General features: G+C 32.7%; 1 protein-coding gene across 2 annotated transcripts in view; it reads right to left on the reverse strand.

The window, feature by feature from the left end:
* Positions 1-14,302, reverse strand: part of LOC145325222 (uncharacterized) — a 31,982-nt gene extending 17,680 nt beyond the window's left edge. For both annotated transcript variants that reach the window (XM_080168150.1, XM_080168142.1), the window contains exons 1-2: positions 13,869-14,302; positions 4,161-4,211 (exon numbers count right to left, since the gene is read on the reverse strand). In XM_080168150.1, the coding sequence (XP_080024276.1) occupies positions 4,161-4,163 (3 nt within the window). In that variant the 5' untranslated portion in view covers positions 4,164-4,211; positions 13,869-14,302. The remainder of the gene's footprint in view (positions 1-4,160; positions 4,212-13,868) is intronic.
* Positions 14,303-20,625: the final 6,323 nt, after the last annotated feature.

Below are 20,625 nucleotides of genomic sequence, written 5' to 3' on the forward strand. Positions count from 1 at the left end.
TATTTTGTAGTTTATTAAACCAATAAAAAGTATACTAAGCACGAGTAACTATTCCGAAAAGATTGCCCCTTCATAAATTTGTTCTTTTAGACATTCTTGAAACTTAAGGTTAAGTATCAAATAGTTTTTTCAAACTATTATCAAAACTAAAGATTTATAAACCTCTTGTATCGTATTTATAGGCATAACAGGGATGAAAACCTCCAAAATTAGCGAAGCAATTTGTATGAAATAAGTCAATCAAAATCCTATAATATACAGTATTATTATATGTATAAACACATTTAATTTTTTTAACTATTTATTTGCGGAATACATATGTTTCTCTATAAAAATAGATCATCAGTTCCAATTAAGATGTATAAAATAAGAGTTAAAAAGATATATGTCCATGCATTTTGAATCCTTTTTAAAGACTAACTAAATGAGAAAGAAGTGTTAGAAAATTGTGCCCCCTGCGGGGTTTTTTTACTGCCTATATCCTCTTGAGGTTGGGGGGGAATTAGCATCTTTATATAAAAAGGGGGAGGTGTTTAAAGGGAATCTTTAAATAGACAAAATTAGGTCATATTTATCATTTGCAGTTTTACAAATTAATACATATTATATAAAAAAATACTGCTTTGAATATGTTTCACGTCATGCACTTTGAAAGAAGGAACTTTTCTCTGTGTGGACACTTGCTGAAGATTTCATTTCTGGTGTTTAAAGTTTGTATGTTAGATTTGAAAGCTTTCATTATTTCGAAGCTTTCTGTCAAGCAAAGATTGCATTTTTTGGAATTTTGATTGTAAGGGTTTGCTAGTTTTTCAATTGACCATTCAATTTTATAGTTTGTGTTTTTCTGTCTTTGTGTTTTGATGAAATCAGATAGCTTTGTGCAAGCTGTGTCTCGTGCGAAAGAGGTTTTGTGCCTACTATATCTTTGCTTGAAAGTTGCAGAGGTTAGGCCAATATATTGATGTTGGCTCTGGTCTGAATCTAGTGTCACAGTGGCTCTATAGACCATGTTTGAAGTTTTGCATTTACCATCCAATGGGCATGTTTGGGGTTGTCTACAGTTGCATCCTTCAATTGTAGGTATTTTGGAATCGCCAAGGATGCGCTTATTGTGTGTAGAAATTATACTCTGCATGTTTGGCATTGTGCTGTAGGAAATCTTGATGGTGTTTCTATTGTAATATTTGTGTAGTTCTGAGCCTGGAGGAAAGTGCTTATCTACTAGTTTTAAAAACTCTTTGGCTATGTTTGTTTTAACTGCAGCGTTGTAGGGGATGGTGAACCAATTAACTTTTCTTTTGCGTTTTTTTCTCGCTGTGTTGGTTGTGTGTTGTGCTTGTTGTTTGTATTGTATGTTGTGCTTGTAGCCTGCTGTTTTCAAGGCCGTATTATACAGGTCCTTTTCTTCATTAAAAAGAGTTTCATTGCTAGACAGATCAGAAATGCGTTTTTCAATCATTAATGGTAATTGCTTAATGATGTTTGGTGGGTGGCAGGATTTTGTGTTGATATAACAGGGTAAATTTGTTTCCTTTCTAAATGGTTTGAAGCAGCCTGTAGTTAGGTTAAGGGTGACATCTAGAAAATTTACAATTTTGATGTTTGTATTGGTTGTGATTTGTAGGTTGTGTGTTTTGAAGAATTTTGTTATATCTTTTCTCAATCTTTCAATTCTTGGACCTGGTAAATTTATTGCAGCCAGTCCATCATCCCTGTAAAGGCCAATGTGTGTTTTAGGGACGAGTTTTTCTAGACCGTTTAGAATAAATAGGCCTACAAGTTCGGAAATTTCAGCAGAGTCAAATCCTCCCATTGGGACATCAAAATCTTCACTGTTGTTTTTGACCCAGGCTTCGTTTGAAGAGAATAAGAAAGTTTTTCTGGCATGCATAATAATGTTGATATCATTTTCAGTAATTTGTGTAAATTGTTGAGCAAAGTTAATTGCTTGGTTTACCAGTTCTTTTGTAATGCTTGGGTAGAATGATTCAATGTCAAATTGTAGGAATGTTAGCTGGTGTTTGTTTTTAAGTCCTTTGAACCAGTCTAATGTTTGGTAGGTGTTTTGCCATTGGTTTGAACCTGTTTTTGTTTTGACAGTTTTATTTATTTTGTCAAGAATAGTTTTGCTGATTTTTCCAATTTCCGTTTTGGATGGGTTTATAAGTCTGCATTCAACACGCCCTGGAAAATTTGGTTTGTGGTCTTTGATAGTAATAAAACAAGGTGAGTCTGATAAAATTTCTGCCTTTTCTGCTACATTAAGCTTCTTAGCTATTTGTGCTGCCTCCTTGTTTGTTTGATTGACTTTGTTATTGCTTGACTTTTTATAGTCTTTTGTTATGTTGTTTCTCAGGTGTGTTTTATATGTCTCAACAGGTATGCCATACATATTGGAAGTTTTATCTGCATTGACAATAACTTCTTTGGATTGTTTGATTCTATTACAGTCTTCCTTTAGTTTTTTTTTGGAAGTCATTAGCATGTGGGCGGTATTTAATGTTGGCAACTAATTTGACTAAGTCTTTCTTAAATGGTTCAAGTTTATGGTAGTTAGTGTAGTATGGTACCTTGTTAGTCTTGAAGCCGAAGGATGTTGACTCATTTGTGCTGTCATTTCTTTCCTTGCATTTGAAGTAAAAATCCCAATTTAATCTGTTATAGCCATTGTTAAGTTTGTGTATTACTTCTTTCTCGTACAGGTGACGTGGTGGGATAGGAATGTTTTTTAATGAATAAGGAAAATTGAATTTATTCATTGCTTTGGTTGTGTTTATTGTTTCCTTGAAGAAGAGAGAGCTCTACCACCCAGTGAACTGTTGATGGGAGCAGTGTTTATAGCTGGTTTCCAGGAATCACAAGAGTGCTCAATATTCTTAGTAGTATGGTTCTTTTTGTCTGTAGCTTATTATTTCAATAACTACTAAACTGATTGAGTTCTTTTTTTTAAAGGAAACTAAGCATACATCCCTGGATGGTTTTAGGCTATTTTACTTTATATTAAAGCCTCTAGATGCTAGAGCGCAGCAGAGCAAGAAAAAGGTCCAATTAGTATCACTCAAAGAGACATGAAATTAACTTGAAAAGTTTACGCCTTGATATATTTTATCTTGACAGTCTTTTTAAAATTAATGCCCAGGACAACTTGCATTTTTGCAACCGTGGGATTATGCAATTATTTTTTATGTCCTATTCAACTCTGCCAACCGTTGCAAGTGAACAGTGAACGGTGTACCTTCAATTCTGCATACTATCTTCATATGGGTAAAATAACGCAAGTTTCAATTAGATGGAGTATTTATAGGGAGTGAGTGGGCATTGGGAAGTTTATTTCACTACTCCCCAAAGTTTTATTGTAAAATTTTCTTATTTGTTGGATTAACAACTTTGATTGGATGGTTTATTAAGTTGAGTGTCCAAACGTTTCCGTTACTAATTGAGATCTAGTCTACACAAGTGGTAATTTTGTGTATTATCAATGTAGATCTACAACAATTTATCGGCAATTGTCTTATCTTATATTTTTGACTTGCGGTTTTGAGGATTTAACATTTTGGATTTATGCGGAATTGATCATACACTCAAATTAACAAAACGCCGTAAATCAGTGGAAATGCTTTAATTATAATCTAAGTGCAATTTTGGTTTAATTTCTTAAATTGGATCATAAATCTCCCATAGCCTATCCCTGCGGGGAACTTTATTACAGGGGCTTTTCTGAACTTCCTTAATTCATGGTATAAGAACAATATTTTATGGTAGCAAACCTTCTCTATAATTAGGGCTTTCATGAACGTCCAACATCTTTATAAAAAATAATGCAACTTGCTTTTGTCAAATTTTAAAACACAAATTAAATGAACTAACCGAAGAAAGAATAAGAGAGGGGGGGGATTAGAGCATCGTTTTTATTTCAAAAGATTTTATTTTGGCCAATTTTTCTTATATAAATTAAATTGAAATATTTTGTATCATATAATTTTTTGTTGCAAATATCTATTTTTTTGTAAGTAATAAGGTAAAAAGCAAAAAAAGTTAATAATGTAAGGTAATGTCAATTATGGATAAAATTATTTTACTAGCACGGCTACTTTATGACCAGGCAATCCGCCAGTCATTATCTGCATATATTAAATATCTTTTAAAATTAATAAGCTTACCATAATGTAGTACTGTCTGTGAATCGTTTTCAACGAGAATTAATCATCTGCCTAAAATAAAATAAAATTATAATACAATTTATTTTTTATTAAAAAAAAACTATAGGGACTTTCAAACCCTTCCCACTCAGAATAGCCTAAAACCATCCGTACACTCACAGAAAGCTTCTCTAAAATGCAAAATCCATTAATTGGAATGTTCTTCCGCTTCTGTCAAAACAATACTTTACACTTGACGGAATGGCTTTTTAAGTAATGTTTTTTTTTCTTTTCTTTAAAAACCCTAAATAAGGACAAAGTCTGAATGGCGGAAAACATGGAAATCATTTATTGGTCAGTTTGTTCACGAGTTTCACTTTATCATAGAAAATAAAAATTTTACTTAATATCCAAGTAATAATATATCCATTCTTATAAAACTATGTTTGTTATCATTAAAGATAATGAATGATAAATCAATCTTCATCCCATTCGTGTATTAAGATTAATAAGACACCATTGTACCAGTCCTTACTGAAAAATACCCATAAAATCACATTTATTATCAAAATAAGGAAAAGTGTGATAACACAAAATTTGCATCTTTACATATATCTATTTCCTTTCCTGTTAATCATTTGTGTTGTTATTGTATCAACACAACAATATCGTAATTTTTATAATAGCTTTATAAGGTAGGTAGAGGATTCAATTAAGTTTGCCTTAATGTCAAAGAAAACATTAGGCAATATCATCAGTCGACTTAAATAAATGTCAATGAAATGTCAACTCAATGCCACTAGGTTTAACAGAGGTGTGCTGTGCACTGCATAACTTCGTAGAAGAATTGAGGCCATGTATGTATAATGTATACCTATGTACAACTCCCGAGGAAATAATGCACCCAACATTCATGCACAAACTTACACCCACAAAACACACACAAACACCCACAAAACACACACAAACACTCCCCTGACAAATATACACTTACACAGGCTCACACACACACACACAAATATACACCGACACCCAAAAAATTTCCTAGTATTGCAAAAGCAGTGTCTGACAGTTTTCAAATGCATCCCATTTTTTAATTTGGCCGTCTTAATGCAAAATGACATTAAAAATGTCATCTAATTTTACTCCAAAATATCCTGAAATGTCCTGAAATATGCTTTTTAGCATTACAGCTACTCTATAATATGTGTCAACCTGTCTGTTTGTGTATGTGATGAATAGGATTTACTCAGCTGCTATTTTAGATTGGTGTCTAATATTACATCAAAATTGAAATCTAATTATGTTGATATTACGTCAATCATTACTATTTTTAATCAATATCATAGTCGACAGAAACCATTAAACTTATCCTTGTTTATAATCATGCTACTTTACGCACGCAACAACCAGGCCCTAGTTGCGTCATTTTCAAATCGTTTTGTTCCAACAGCTAAGACGCAATAGGACACTAAAAAAAAGTAACAGGAAAAATAAGTTTAAAACTGACTTTTTTGTTCTTATGCAAATGAAAAAAGGAATCATACTAAAAATTATTAATTATGTACATTTATTTTAATGGGGAGACCAATAAATTTTGGAATTTCGCCAATGTCGGAATTTTAACAAATGAAATTGTATGTCAATTATTTGTATAAATAATAGGCGCAATTGACCTCTCCCTGTCTGCAAAATACGCCCCTGCAGTTGGCCACTGCAATGTAATATTACATGAACTGCCAACAGCCTCTCAACCCCCCCCCCCCCATCCAAACTTTCCCCAACAACTTTTCCAAGAATTTTATATCAATTTTTCCCCTTTTAACAACGCACAACCTCCTTTTTAGCATCATATCTATTATATAATTAGGTGTTGTTCGAATGATCGTGGGCAACACGTGATTATGATCCTTCAAAAAGTTACTGGAATGTCTAAATTCAAATAGATTATAAAAAACAATGTTTACTTAATAAAAAAATTGGCTTGTTGTTGCTGTGCTACGCATAAATCCATTTGTTCTTGTTTCTTTGTATTTGCCACAGCCTCATGATAGAAACTTCCCCATTGTCCTTTCCCTTCCTTTATGATTGAGTGCAACCTCAATGAGGCAGCCCCCCTCACCCCCCCCCCCCCAACAGCCAAGCAACTGCCTATCATTGCAGTCTAACCCAGGAAGGGAGAGGACAGTACCAATAAAATCAGACTTCCCTTTACATAAATATTCCATGCTATTAAGAAATTCATAGATTTATTTTTGGGTAAAAGATAAATTTATCAGTCATTTACCTATCCATTTACCTCTAAGGCAGACAGAAACGTTTTAAAGAAATACAGGATGAAAAAATCCATAGAAGCTAAATATTGCATAAGAAACGTGATGTAAAATTATTAGAAATAAATCAATTCTGCTCCAAAATTCTCTGCCAATTAAACTTAACAATTTCTTCAAAGTCCATGTTATTTTCTTCTTTTTTTAAAATAATTACTAGGTATAAAATTAATACCTACACATTATTTTCATAAATATTACTTATAGCTTTAGAAGCAGAAAAGAACTTCTAGAATATTATGTCATTACATTACATGTGCAGCAACCCTCTTCACATCCACTGCATTTTAAATTCAAGGTCTGAGTCTGTAAGTGGGTATTTGGGTTAACTTTATCCTCTATCCTCGTTATAGTGTGTTCAATAACTTCCGCATAAAAAGTAAAAAATTTACGTAGAAAATACCCCTTTATTAAATCTTTATAACAAAACTAAACATATTTTCGAACTCTGTATCAAGGGGCAGTTAAAAGATTATTCTTCCATTAAATTTTGCATTTGAAATTTTATTTTACAGTTAAAACCACAGTTAATTCAAATTATTTACTAGAACACAGAAAAATATTTTCAAACATTGCAAACTTTGATGTTGTTGTCACTAAGAAATCAATTTAGCATTTTCGTGAAGGTGATTGCACACTCATTCCTCTGGTCTGTGCTGTACTGCAACACCCTTAACCTACCCTCTCTGTTGGCATAACTTACCCTCCCTGTTGGCCTAACCTACCCTCCCTGTAGGCCTAACCTACCCTCCCTGTAGGCCTAACCTACCCTCCCTGTAGGCCTAACCTACCCTCCCTGTAGGCCTAACCTACCCCTCTCTACTGGCCTAATTTACCACTGGCGACCTAGTTTTTAACTGCAAACTATTTTGCAACTTGCACTTGACACACAAATACACCCACACACACTTGCATACAATCAAAACTCACTTCACATGCTTATTTACTCACAGTTATTTAAAAATCTAGTAAAATAAATAGGAATATCGATGGACATGGCTTTATAAATCATATATAGATAGGCATTAGGTACTTAACTTGTACGTGGTTTATTAGGATTTATTATTTAGCATCAAACTTTCTGTCAAAATATAAAAAGTAAGGTATTTAACTTGATTGTCTGCAAAATCTTGCAAGTTACACTGATTAAGTTCTTCAATTTAGGAAAAAATCGCATAGGTCAAGAGACGGTTTTACCTAATATTTCTGCCCTTCATCCCCTATATGCTAGTGGTGTAGCAGCTAAATGAGAAAAAAATGTTTTTTTTCTTCTGCTCATTAATGTCTAATAAAATGTCTCAATCAAAGAAAATTAAAATGAAATGCAGGATATGAATTCTGACAACATAAATTAACTAAATTATATCAACATATAGAAAGCATGTAAAAATGTGTTTTTGTATTACTTTGACACAATTTAATTTTGCAAAATAAATTCAAAGTAAGTATGTCAATTTTAAATTTAAACATCATTATTTTTAAATCATATATTTTAATAAAAGACGATTTCTAGTATTTAAATTCAAACAACTTGTCAGAGCTTGATCTTTAAATCATTTTAGTGGTGATTTAGATCGGGGCGCGCCAAAATTTCTGCCAATCACAGCTCCTTCTTCAAAATGCAGCGCTGTGATTGGCTGAAATTTTGGTGCGCCCCGATCTAAATCACCACTAAAATGATTTAAAGATCAAGCTCAGCAGTTTAATAATAGTAACAAATTTTCTAATTTTGGTAGGTTATGTCAATTTTTTTGATAAGTTGACTTGTTTTAACGTCTTTCAATTTATGCTATTTATGTTGATAAATTTAAACTTACGTCAAGAAACAATAAAAAACTATGATGATTTTGTAAATATTCTCAGCTCTACATACAGACTTGTTGTAGATAGATGCACTTAGAACAAATAAAGAAAGGTTATTTACAAGACTTAAAATTTAAATAAATCTTTAAAACAACTCCACGTGTATATTCATTTCAAAAACCCATAGCATGACTAAAACCAGTGACTATTTCTGGAAAGTCCGTCTTTTAACTAACGAAGCTGCTGGATAACTATAAATGTCTGTCAGTCTGCTATAAAAAAAATTCTGGAAAATGTGATTTAATAAGCTGTAATTGATGATTAAACCTATAACTCAAATTGTCCTTTTGGCCATAAAAAGGTCTTCCAGATATTTATGGGCAAATATTATTTTGTGCTGCTATAATTTGATTGTCACATAATTTAAAGTCTGTCAGTCTCTTTAAATATTGTTCATATGTATTAAATTGTATATTAATGAACCTTGTTTCTGAGCTTCACCACTTATGGATGTTGTCATCCTTTTTTCTCTCTTCATTTTGAAGTCATTGAAATGCAGTCCAAGTTTGATTTTTAAGCTTTCCAGAGTGTGAAAGAATACATTTATTTTTACCTTTCCTATTGATAATAAGATATCTTTTTTCCCCGTAATTTTAGGGGGTTTACAAAGGCAAAGTTTTATAACCTAACCTTTCATAAACAAGTTTTTTTTCTGGTTAATCATTGTTGCTATCTGTCTTAAAAATATTTGAGTGGTCTCGACAAAAATATGCAACAAATGAAAACACTTCTAAATCAATTTGGACCCATTATCTGAATTTTTCTTTCCTCCAGGGGAAAGACATTGGACGATAATTTTATGTACAAAACTGCCCCTTCTAAAAATTAAAATTAACGTTTGTAAATGTTGGATGGCGAATGTTTAAACCCAACCAATCAGGTTTTAATAAAAGTAGAACACAGTAATAGTGTCTGACTGATTATGACGTAACAAAAAAAAATTAGCCAATGAGAGGCCGTTATTGACCAATGGTAAAATTTATAGTGTCCTCTCATTGGCTAATTTTTTTTGTTACGTCATAATCAGTCAGACACTATTACTGTGTTCGTTCATAAAAGTACCCAGAGTCTAAAGTTGCTACATGTGTGAGAGTGTGTGTCTAAGTGAGTATCCAGTAAAATCATGTGAAATCTTGATCATAGTCAGGTTTTAACCTATTTTGTAAGATTAAAATCAACTTAGAATATGTTCTTATATATTCTTAATTTCACTAATATAGCTAAAGCTGTGTAAGTTTAAGGAAAGGACATTTGAGATTAAATTTAAATATTGGCAACAAAAGGCAGAATTTTACACATATAACTGAAGAATAAGATATTATATATTCAATGTCCATCAATTAGATATCAAATTTTATAATGCACAACATTATTTGAAAACTTGTTGAAGTCTCGTGCTAGACAGCATGACGTACAAACAGACACTAGTTCACTAGATGTAGAATATACGTGGATATTATGACAGGGGAAAAATGTCGACAATTTATGTTGCTATTTTCCCTGATATTTATTGGTAAGTTCGTTCATCCATTATGAGGGGAGGGGATGGGGTAAAGGTGGTGTAGGTAGGGGATCGTTATTATAGCCTGCTGCGTGTTGCACTTTATTAGAGAACATGAAAATCTGGTGTAAGTTAAATAATAAAAAGACATAATAGCAAACAATTTTACAAGGGGTTTTTAAGAAAGAGAGTGAGAAGGGGAAGATTGTGCTGTAATAATAACCTGCGGTTCTGATGATTTGAAAACATGTTCCATGCGCGGAAGTTAATGCACAACAAACTTGTAAAGTCTCGTGTTAGTAAGCATGACACAAAAATTCCAATGTAAATTCAAAATACAAATACGTCATAGCATAGCATAGTCGGTGGTAAATGTGCCTCTTTTTTAAGCAAAACTTTTCTATAATAAGAGCGTGTCCATCCGTAAAGTTTTGATAGTAAATTAATGTATGTAAGAGTAATAAATGATGAGAAAACCGTGTTAGATCTAGAAAATTTAAAAAGCCAGTACGTCCATTTTTGACGCAAATCAGCATATTTACATTTGACATTTTAAAAGTAAAGGCGATGCTTAGAAAGATTGGGCATAATATGAGTGTAGCATCTCTAAAACTTTGACTGACTGGTATCAAGATTGTTGTTGTTTTATTTTTTGCCATATTATTGTTTGTCTTATTAGTTAAGCTTCGCCTTTTTGGATATTTTGAATCTATTTTCAAGTTTTGAACATAACAACAAAATAAGTTTCTAATTTTGTATCTGCCCACAAAACGTTTAGGTGGCAAGAATTTGTTATAAATGTTTTAGATCATCAGTTTGAGGTATCCTATTATATAAAGTAGTAAGCGTTTTTTGTCTGTCCCGAAGGATCTCGCTAACCGCTGAACCGATATTGTTCTCCTTTACAGTGAAGCTTCTTATAGGTCCTGGGAAGGTTATCAATTTTTGTCTGAATATTCAAACTAGCATAGCTACTCTATAGTTAAGGAATGTCCGAACATCCGTCTAAAAACGTAGTAGATTACAGCCATAGTCTAAACGCTTTATTCTACGCAAAAATGCTACGCCTGTAGAGGCCTCTAGAGACCCCTTAGGAAAGAGGAACCAAATTTCAATATTAAAAAATATTTGTGAGGGGTGATTTCTCTTGGGGGGATGGTTGTACCCTCTCCCAAAATAGTTACAATCCTTCTCAAGAACTATAAGAAGCTTCACTGTTCAATAGAACAATATTGGTTCAGCGGATAGCGATATCCTTCGGTACATACAGACAGATGAACCTCCCGTTAATTTTAAATAAAGTTTTTTTGGCTAAATTTAAATTTCAAGATTCTAAAAAATTCAAATGAAACGAGCTAAATATTAGCTGTGCTCTGTCACTTTCCAAAGTACATTCAGAACTGTAAATTTATTTTCCTTATAACACAGAGAAAAAATAACAAAATTATTGCAAACGCAAATTTTGCCAAAGTACAAACTTAGCCCAGAAGAAAGGGGATAATGCATTAAAAGAAAACATTTTACGCAAACTTTTCGCCGTTTTAAATAGTTATTTTTTAATGTCCAATTTGTTTTAAGGTACAATTATTTTACCAAAAATTACGCAAATTGTTTTTTATAAGAGGCATTATCCCTTGCCCATGGCCATTAAATTTGCAAATGATTGTGTCATAGCTCCCAAACTAGGGGGATATCCCTTGAACTGAAAGTGGAACATTAACCCCCCTCTTACTCCCCCAAGTTAAGAAGAATCCATGTATCGTTTTACAAAACTGCTACTCCCCTAGCAACTAGGTACTCTGCCTAAAACCATGATCCCAAGACTTAAATCTAAAACAATAGAAAGCTTCAATTAAAAGGGAAAACTTAATCATTTTTATAGTTATTAAAATTTTAAGCTTTAGACAAAAAACCTTACTACTTTATTAAATAGGATAATTAGTATCCCATACGGAAGAAAAGTTAATACGTTATTTAAAAATAATCAACTAGCATATACCATCAAAGTTTATTTTACCTAGCCCAGCAGAAATAGGGAACTACCTTAAACATATACATATGATTAGTATAAACTTGACCAATTTCAAAATTTTGTGTTTAAAGGGGCATTGGGAGGGGGGGGGGGGAACTTTCGAATGAATGGATATTGCTTCCCAAGTTCACAAATGTAAATGATTTTTCCTTATTCTTTGAAAGAAAAATGCATAAAAAAATATTATTGAACCGCTCAAAATTCTGGTCAGATTTTCCTTGTTTTGTTTTACAGGTTTTAGATTAAAATAATATTAACATTAGTTTATTCTATTTAAAGACAAATTTTGAAATATTTATACATTATTGACGTCCAAGAGGCCCCAAAGGGTGTTTAAAACCTCTCATTTTACCCTCCTCAAAAAAAAGCTGTACGACTTTGGTATACATATTTTCAATAACAAGAGTCTTTTCTGAATAAATCCTTTTAAAAAAAGAGAAAATTTTTGAATATTTTGGTACTTTTATATGGTATCACACGTGTAAAAATTATATTTAAAAACATTAGACTTTTTAAAAAGGGTTTCTTTTAAAGTTATCTTAAACAAACGTGGTTCTTTTTATGACCATATAAAACTTTTTTTTACAATATCATTGCACAAATTGAATTATCAATTAGAATCAGAAGAAAGTCCAATGGCAAATATTTATCACCGATGCGGAGCCGTTTGATTTTGGTGCGGCTCCGGCTCCGACCTAAAGGGGCATTTGCACACGACACAAGAGTTCCCAAATTATAATCAATAAAAAATCTCTCTTTTTTTAGCTAACCCGGAGTGCTAATTTTTTTTTTAAATTCAAAAACTATATTTATAGCACAGTTTTGTTTGGCGTAATAGATTAATGATAGATTAATTCAAACAAAAAATCTTACATGTTTGCTTAAACTTAGATTAATAGAGATTGATTGATTTAATTTTTATAAGAGAAACAAGGAAGAACATCCACTAAAGCAAAGTCCAACAAATATAAGAAATATTTGAAGTCGAAACGTGCCTAATTGTCATATGTATCACCTTTCAAACGTCGAATCAATAGGATTTAAAAATTGCTAAATATGTGGTTGTAATTGATTGGACAATTTTAGCATTCCTAAATTTAGCATCAAATGAATTATTAAGTTTCAAGGACATACATATATACCCTAAATGTACAAGATTTTCGCTTTTAAAAATCTATATGAATTACATGTTTATACACTTTTTGCATGAAAAACTAACAGTAATTTACATTTCAATAACATTTTTGCGCATTATTAGGCTTCTTGCCATCGGTAATGGTCATAATTTTAAAGTTATTTATTTTAGAATTTTATTTTTGAAACAATGATTCTTAGGACAACAAGGTCCTATATTTTAAATGGAGCATTTCTATAATTAATTCCTAAAAAGGTAAGTATGTCCTTGAACAGAATCCTATATTTGCGTAAATTTGCAACAAGTTTCTTAATACCTTTACATTTATATTCTGCTTAAGTTTTAACACTCTACAAGTGTTCATGTTTGTTTGTTCTACTGTTTTTTTTCAGAGCTTCGTTTTTATGGATGTTGTCATCCTTGTTTAGTAAAATCCTAGTTTCATACAAATCTATTTTTCTTGTTGAACTTGTGAAACTTTCATATATATGGAGTTACGGTATGTCCTGTCCCTCCATGTATGATATCGTTTTTAAAATTATTCTATTAACATTTGTCAAAATTTGGGTCATAGTTAATATATTTTTAAATTTTTGCCTTGCTGAATGTTGTCATCCTCGTTAAGTAGGAGTAGAAAACAATATTTAGTAAAATCATTCAAATCATTTAGGTATTTCTAATTTTTTATGGTTTTTCTATATCAAACTACTTGCAGCTGCGCCCCTAGCATCTATAGGCTAAAGGGGAAGAAGAGGGCAGAAAAAAAATACATAACCATTGCATTGCAAGGCATTAGCCTGAAAATGAAATAGCCTGAAACCATCCCAGGACCTTCGTAATCATGTCTTTTAAACTACATAGTACATACCTCATAAAAATTTACATTTGTTGTTGTAGTTTCAGAAAACATTTCACTCCATTTTATTTTTTCATCATTTTTAATAATTTTTAACACATAATAAACACTTTTACATTATTATATATATTACATAATATAATGGTAAATATGATTAAAATGGTATAACTACACTTTCTTGTTATTTTTTTCTCACCACCGATAATATATTTTCTTTCCTGCTTTCACTTGATAATCAAAACAAATAACTATTTGTTATTGTTTTATTTCATTATTGTTATAAGCACTTTTTGGGTCACAGTTTAGATTATAGTCAATGTTTGATTTTTTAACACTATAAGTTATCTATAATTATTGATTGTAAAAATAAACACTTAAATTCGCACTTTTTTGCGCAAAACTTGTTCTGCGATAGCTGTTTGAATTAATACAACTTGTAAAGAACTAACAGGGATCTCACATGAAATTTTTTTTTTACACGACTTTTTTTTTTAAAAGGGAAGGGGGGGAAGAAAAAGGGGGAAAAGGGAAATTAAAAACGGAAGGGGGTAAGGCAAGAAAATTTTAAAAATACACGACTTTTTGGCAAAAGTCGTGTAAAAAACACGACCTTGTGATCACTGAGAACTAAATTCATTTCATTCAGAGAGTTGATATGAGTTAGAAAAGGGAGGAGGGCTGGAATAGGGAGAAAAACGTGCACATTATTTAGTTTCACGTAAAAAAGGGGCGGCTTATCGGGGGGGAGGTGGGGCACCCACAGAGGAGAAAAGGAACGGCGAAATATGTCTCGTTGAAAACGACGGTCTAGAATTTGGAATAGAGCTGCAAATTCTCTATCTTGCTTACACCGACCCAGTAAATTGTGAGAAAGAGAGAGAGAGAGACAGAGCGAGAGAGACAGAGAGAGAGAGAGAGACAGAGCGAGAGAGACAGAGAGAGAGAGAGAGAGAGAGAGAGAGAGAGAGAGACAGAGCGAGAGAGAGAATTTTGGATTAAAACTACAGAATGAAAACACTATAGATAGAGAAGGACAGTAAAATACAAAGAAATTAAGGGCATAGTGTTGGAGGGGAGGTGGTGGCGGGGGTGTATGCCTCAGCATGTGAAAAGCATGTTGATGCCTCGTGACTTGATACGGACAGGCTTACACTGAGAGAGAGAGAGAGAGAGAGAGAGAGAGAGAGAGTGTGTAGCAAGCAAGCAATACACGTGACATTACGTACAATATTTCCATGCTGGGTGCAACGTGACCACTCACAAACACAAACACACACACACAAACCTCCCCATCTCCCCATGTATGTTATTTTTCCCTTTTAACTGCTCTTGCTATAGAGAAAATTTTAAGTTGAAACTAAAGACAAATTTAGCTATTTAGCCTGGAATTTTAATTTTGTAAACCAAGCCTCGCATTTATACACAAAAAAAACACATATAATTTAGAGAAATCAATAATTGATTTGAAATATCGCATGTTTTATGTCAAAATTTAGTAAAAATAGTTTCAAAACTGTACAAGATGAAATGTTATAGCGTGCTCGTACTTTGCGTACTGTCGTGCATATCAGATGGATAAGTGACGTTCTTTCGCTCTCGCAAAAGAACTTTCTGCCAATCTTTTGCGCTGTTATTATATCAACATGAAACTACAGTGTTAATGTCATTAGAGTGGCGTTATTTTATGTCATATAATATTGAAAATGTGTGTCGACACAAAGGATTAAATTTTTACATGTATTGGGGGGGGGGGGGGGGAGGGGATAAGCACAGACAAATATTCTTTATACAAAGGGTTGCCAGCGATTATTGCACACCCCAGCTACAGTTTTTAACAAAATAACTTGTATTAAAAGTTGATATTCAAACTTAATGATTGTGAAATTATAAATACTTCCGTTAGTTGCTTAAGATGGGTTTAGGCTATTTTTCTGCTCCATCCTTTCGAATATAGAGCATCTTGGTGCTAAGGACGAAGCCACAAGTGATCTTTATATGATGTGAATGATGTGAATGTAGATATCAGGCAATCAATCCTATTATATTAAGTAGTATCTCGCTAAACGCTTAACTGATATGGTTCTCCTTTGACAGTGAGGAATCTTATATATCGTGAGATGGTTTTTGGCTATTTTATTTTTTGAGATTAAGTTTGGTATGGTTTTAGGCTATTTTAAAGTTAGTATGTATTTCAACCTATTTTTAAAATGGTTTTAGGCTATTTTTCTACACCTTTTATATCTTATTGAGCATGGAGCCCCAAGATTCTAGGGGCGCGCCTACTAGTAGCACATATTGTGGAATGTCAATGATTATATCATGCATAGAGCCGAAAGAATTTTTAGAGGGTTTACAATGCTAAATTGATGAAATTTTCTTGTACGCGATGAAACACCATTAGATTATAAAGTAAGGTTGCACAGTACACTGAAGTAGGGAGGGGGGAAACAAGTTTCTACTCTTAATAACATCAGATTACTTTTTCCTGTTTAAAAAACTTGTAACATTTATTTTAAAAAGTAAACAATTTAATGCTGAACAAAGTCAATAAACATAGTAAAATACTAGCGGGTAGCGACAAAGCCCAAATTGTGTCAAAAATGATCCATGTGACGTCATATAAATGAGGGATTATCCATCTCTTTTTTGAGGGTCTTCTTTCCCACTTCTCCTCTCATCTCCCTTATTTTTAAGACGCCACGTGGGTCATTTTTGACACAATTTGGGATTTGTCGCAGTAGCGCCAAAAAAGACATGTGTGAAGTTTCCTTGAATTGGAGAACTCAATCGGTTCAGTGGTTATCGAAATCTTAACGAACAAACAAAAACTATATATATGTATATAATTGGAGAGCTTAAAATTGTAAAAGATATTAATCTTCTGTTTTTTATGTTATGTGTAGGTTTTTATTTAAACTGTAGTCCACATAACTAAAGATTTTTTACACTTTCAGTGATTGTCGAATAATAAAGGGTAACCATTCTTATTATGAAAACAGAAATATAAAATTGTGTCACACAAGGAAAGGGCTTGTGTTTCAACATCCCTACCGCACTCTACACAGATAGACACTTATATGTACTGGAGGGAGGGAGGGGACATTGGACTGTTTATTACCCTAGTCACCAAAGTTTTATAATAACATTTTCTTAACTTTGAGGACTTCTATTAAATTTTTATTTGATGGATCATCAAGTTAAGTTTCCAAGCGTTTCAACAATTGACCATAATCTACAGAAGGGGTAATTTTTTCTATCAACATTTAGGATGTACATCAATTTATCGGCAATTGTCTTATCCCTTTATACCCCTGCATGTACTGGCTTTTGGCCCGGGCCAGCGTAGAAGGGCGGATTCATCTCAATAAAAATTAAGATGTTCGATCCCATCCGCGAAATACAATATCAGTAAAAACAGTTGACAACATAGCAAAGTTTGAGGAAATGTTAATGCTATTGAGGCAGTAAGCCTATTTTTGCGAAGGATATCGTTAACTGCCAAACCGATATGGTTCTTCTTTACAGTTAAGCTTCTTATAGTTCTTGAGATGGTTTTAGACTATTTAAACCCCTTTTAAAATATAGCCCCTAGATGCTAGGGGCGCAACCGCAACTGTGATGTTTTTTTTTGTGTGGAAAAGATTAAAATTTAATTGTTATGCTTACAACACACATATTACTTACATTATCTAGTTTAATCAGATCTTATATACACAAATTGTTAAAAGTGCAGATACTCTATAATTAGAACTAGCCTATTTATCAATCTATTTTTGTGATATTTAGATTTAAAAAGAAAAAGTAAAAAAAAATTTGGGGGGGGGGGGATTTTTTTTGTTTGGGGGGGGGGGGGTAGTCGATTTTAGTTTTTAATTTTTTGGGGGGTGCTTAAAACCATCCCAGGACCAGTAGGTATATTCCCTGAAAAGTAGAGCACAATCGGTTCAATGGTTACTGAGATCTTAAGCTTCAGACAGACGGGCAAACAGACAGGCATCGTACTAATTTGTATTATAGATATGTACGAGCATCCGTCCGTACTGTTGAGACGTATACTTTAGAACCAACTCTACTTTGTTATTGAGATTTGCGACATTAATAGTTAGAGTAGGGAAACTGCCTTGGACCAAATCAGGCGCAATGCAACTCATTTCCCTGTACTTCCAGACAAAGGTTGTGTAATCAAAGAGTTGGTTTTGTGTTATCTAACCAAATACCAGGAGATATTGGCATCCCTTTATTTAATTGCTGGGTACCTGACGTTAAAGGATCATGAACAGCAGCCTCGCTCAAACGCGATAATTGTTTAGATCTCAAAATCATCTATGCTTACTTTTATCGTACTGCCGTTAATAAATTTATTTATAATTCAGAATGTTTTATTTATTTAAATTATTGTCAGTCTATTGATGAGCTACGTATTAACACAACTGACGTTCTTGTGTGTATCATGATTTATGTATTTTCCTTAGAATTGCTACCCTTTCAGTTAAATGGATCTATTAGAAGCGAAGCTACGCTATGGCACAATGTATGTTTGTCTGTATAATTTTTTTCCTATATTATATACTATGAGGTCTCTAGGGGCAATTCAGATGGCGTGAATCCACCACCATAGATTTTAATTTTATAGATAAAGCCAAAAAATAAGGGGGGGGATTTTTTCTGTGGGCAATTTTTCTTAGTTGATGTCCTTTTTGTCCAATTGACACCAATTTATCAAACGATTAAACTATTTACAAATTGTTAAGTTACAATTTTTGACTTTTAAAAAAATGAAATCATATGATGCATTCTCCCAGTCTGAAGGTAAATGCAGCAATGAATTTATTAAAATGATTGATTTTGTCTGTCTAGGCCAATATTTCCATGGATAGGGTATTATATCTATGTATATAATTTTTTTTATGAATTAGGCTTTTTTAACGGCAAAGTTTTGCAACATTTAGGTCCATCCTTAGGTCTATCTGTCCGTAACGGATAGCTCTTTTCTTTATTTTAGGTATTTTAGAATTGACATATTGATTTCAAACTTTCATAATGATACCTGTAACAGGTATATTTTTTTATGGCTTTGCAACTCTTAAATCAGTATAAAAAAGTCAGTATGTCTATACTAAAAATGTTGATTTTTATGTTTCTGATGATATAATCTTCCTATTTATTTGATTAGAAGGTATAATATTATAGCAAAGCATCTCTATTACTGTAAGTATGCCTAATTATGAAGCATCTTGTATTTTAAGTAATTTTGGGATATATTTTTGTTTCTTTTTTTTAAACTAGCGGCTTCGCCCCTAGCCTCTAGGGGCTGTGCCCCAAGAGTTTTGATCAACCTATATTTTGGTATTTTACATTTACAGAAAATTTTTAAAAAAATTTTGGGGGGGGAATTTTTTTTTGTGGGGCGAGGGGTAGTCGACCCCACTATTTTAATTTTAGTTTAAAAAGAAATTTTTTTTTTTTTCGGGGGTGGGTATTTTCCATTTTTTGGGGGGATTGGGGGTGTCCCACCCCCCAAGAAAATAGTTATAAACCTTCCCGGGACCTATGAGAAGCTACCCTGTAAAGGAGAACCCGATCGGTTCAGCGGTTAGCGAGATCCTTCGCTACAAACAGACAAACAAACAGACAAACAGACAGACAAACAGACAGACATCGTTCTACTTTGTATTATAGATAACATTAAATACCTATTAAATATTTTGTTACTCTAGATTCGTTAATGTTCGTTAATCGTTTACAGCCGAAATCAGACGTTATTATTGTTGGATAATTTGCGGGTTTAATTGCGGCTGTAAAGCCCTGCATGACATAAATTTTGAATCTATATTTTAAACTTTAAAACTATATCTAAAATGTTCTAGTTTTCTTTTTGCTGAGCCCCTAGGGGATTAACAAGAGCCCTGTTTTTAATAAATCGTTCGGTAACATAAATACAAAACGAAAATATTAAAAATGAATTATAGTAGGTCTTAAATTTTGCAAAAACCATGAGGTCACGGACAACATCCAGATAAAACATTGTGTTCGTACCAAAACATGCGTCCAATCAAAACTTTTATTTTCACATAAACGCATTTTTTTGGAATGTGGTATTGTTCTTGGCTGTCTTCAAAATATAATCTACCTATTAAAAGTTAATGTAACAAAATGAAAGTATTTTTGGACAATGAGAGTGTGTTGTGACTTTTTTAACGCGTGACTGAATTAGGATTTTTATTGTCACTAAACAGTATTAACCCTCAGAAAGGGAGAGGACATTGTACTATATATTATTTAGGTACCCAAAGTATTACAACAACACTCTCAAATTTGTTGGCTTAAAATTTTGGTTACTTTTATTAAAGCTTGTGTTGTTGGCTAAAATTAGCAGAGGCCAAACTTATCAATCTAGGGAAGAAGTAAAGAACATCTTCTTACTTTTGTGATATGTTAAAAATTAGCTAGTCGGTGTTTTAGAAAGTAGTAGATGTAAAATGATCCATAGAATGTAGTAAGATCTTTAATTTGACACCGTAATTCTTGTAATTCTGTTGAGTAATTATTGAAAAAATCTCTTTTGTTGAAGCCCAGTGAATCAAAACTTTGAACTTTGTTTGCTTGTCACAAATGGGTTAAAACAAAAACACAAAAGTTAGGACACATTCTTTTCAATATTGTCAAGGATATACATCAATTTATTGTTCATATTATTATCACTTTCCTTTAAAGTAGCAAAGCTACCCTATAAGAATGGCCAGAAATCTGATAGACCATGAACCACTAT

The sequence above is a fragment of the Acartia tonsa genome, chromosome 1 (assembly GCF_053477335.1).
Source record: "Acartia tonsa isolate MP-2025a chromosome 1, ASM5347733v1, whole genome shotgun sequence".
In the NCBI taxonomy this organism is placed as follows: Eukaryota; Metazoa; Arthropoda; class Copepoda; order Calanoida; family Acartiidae; genus Acartia; species Acartia tonsa.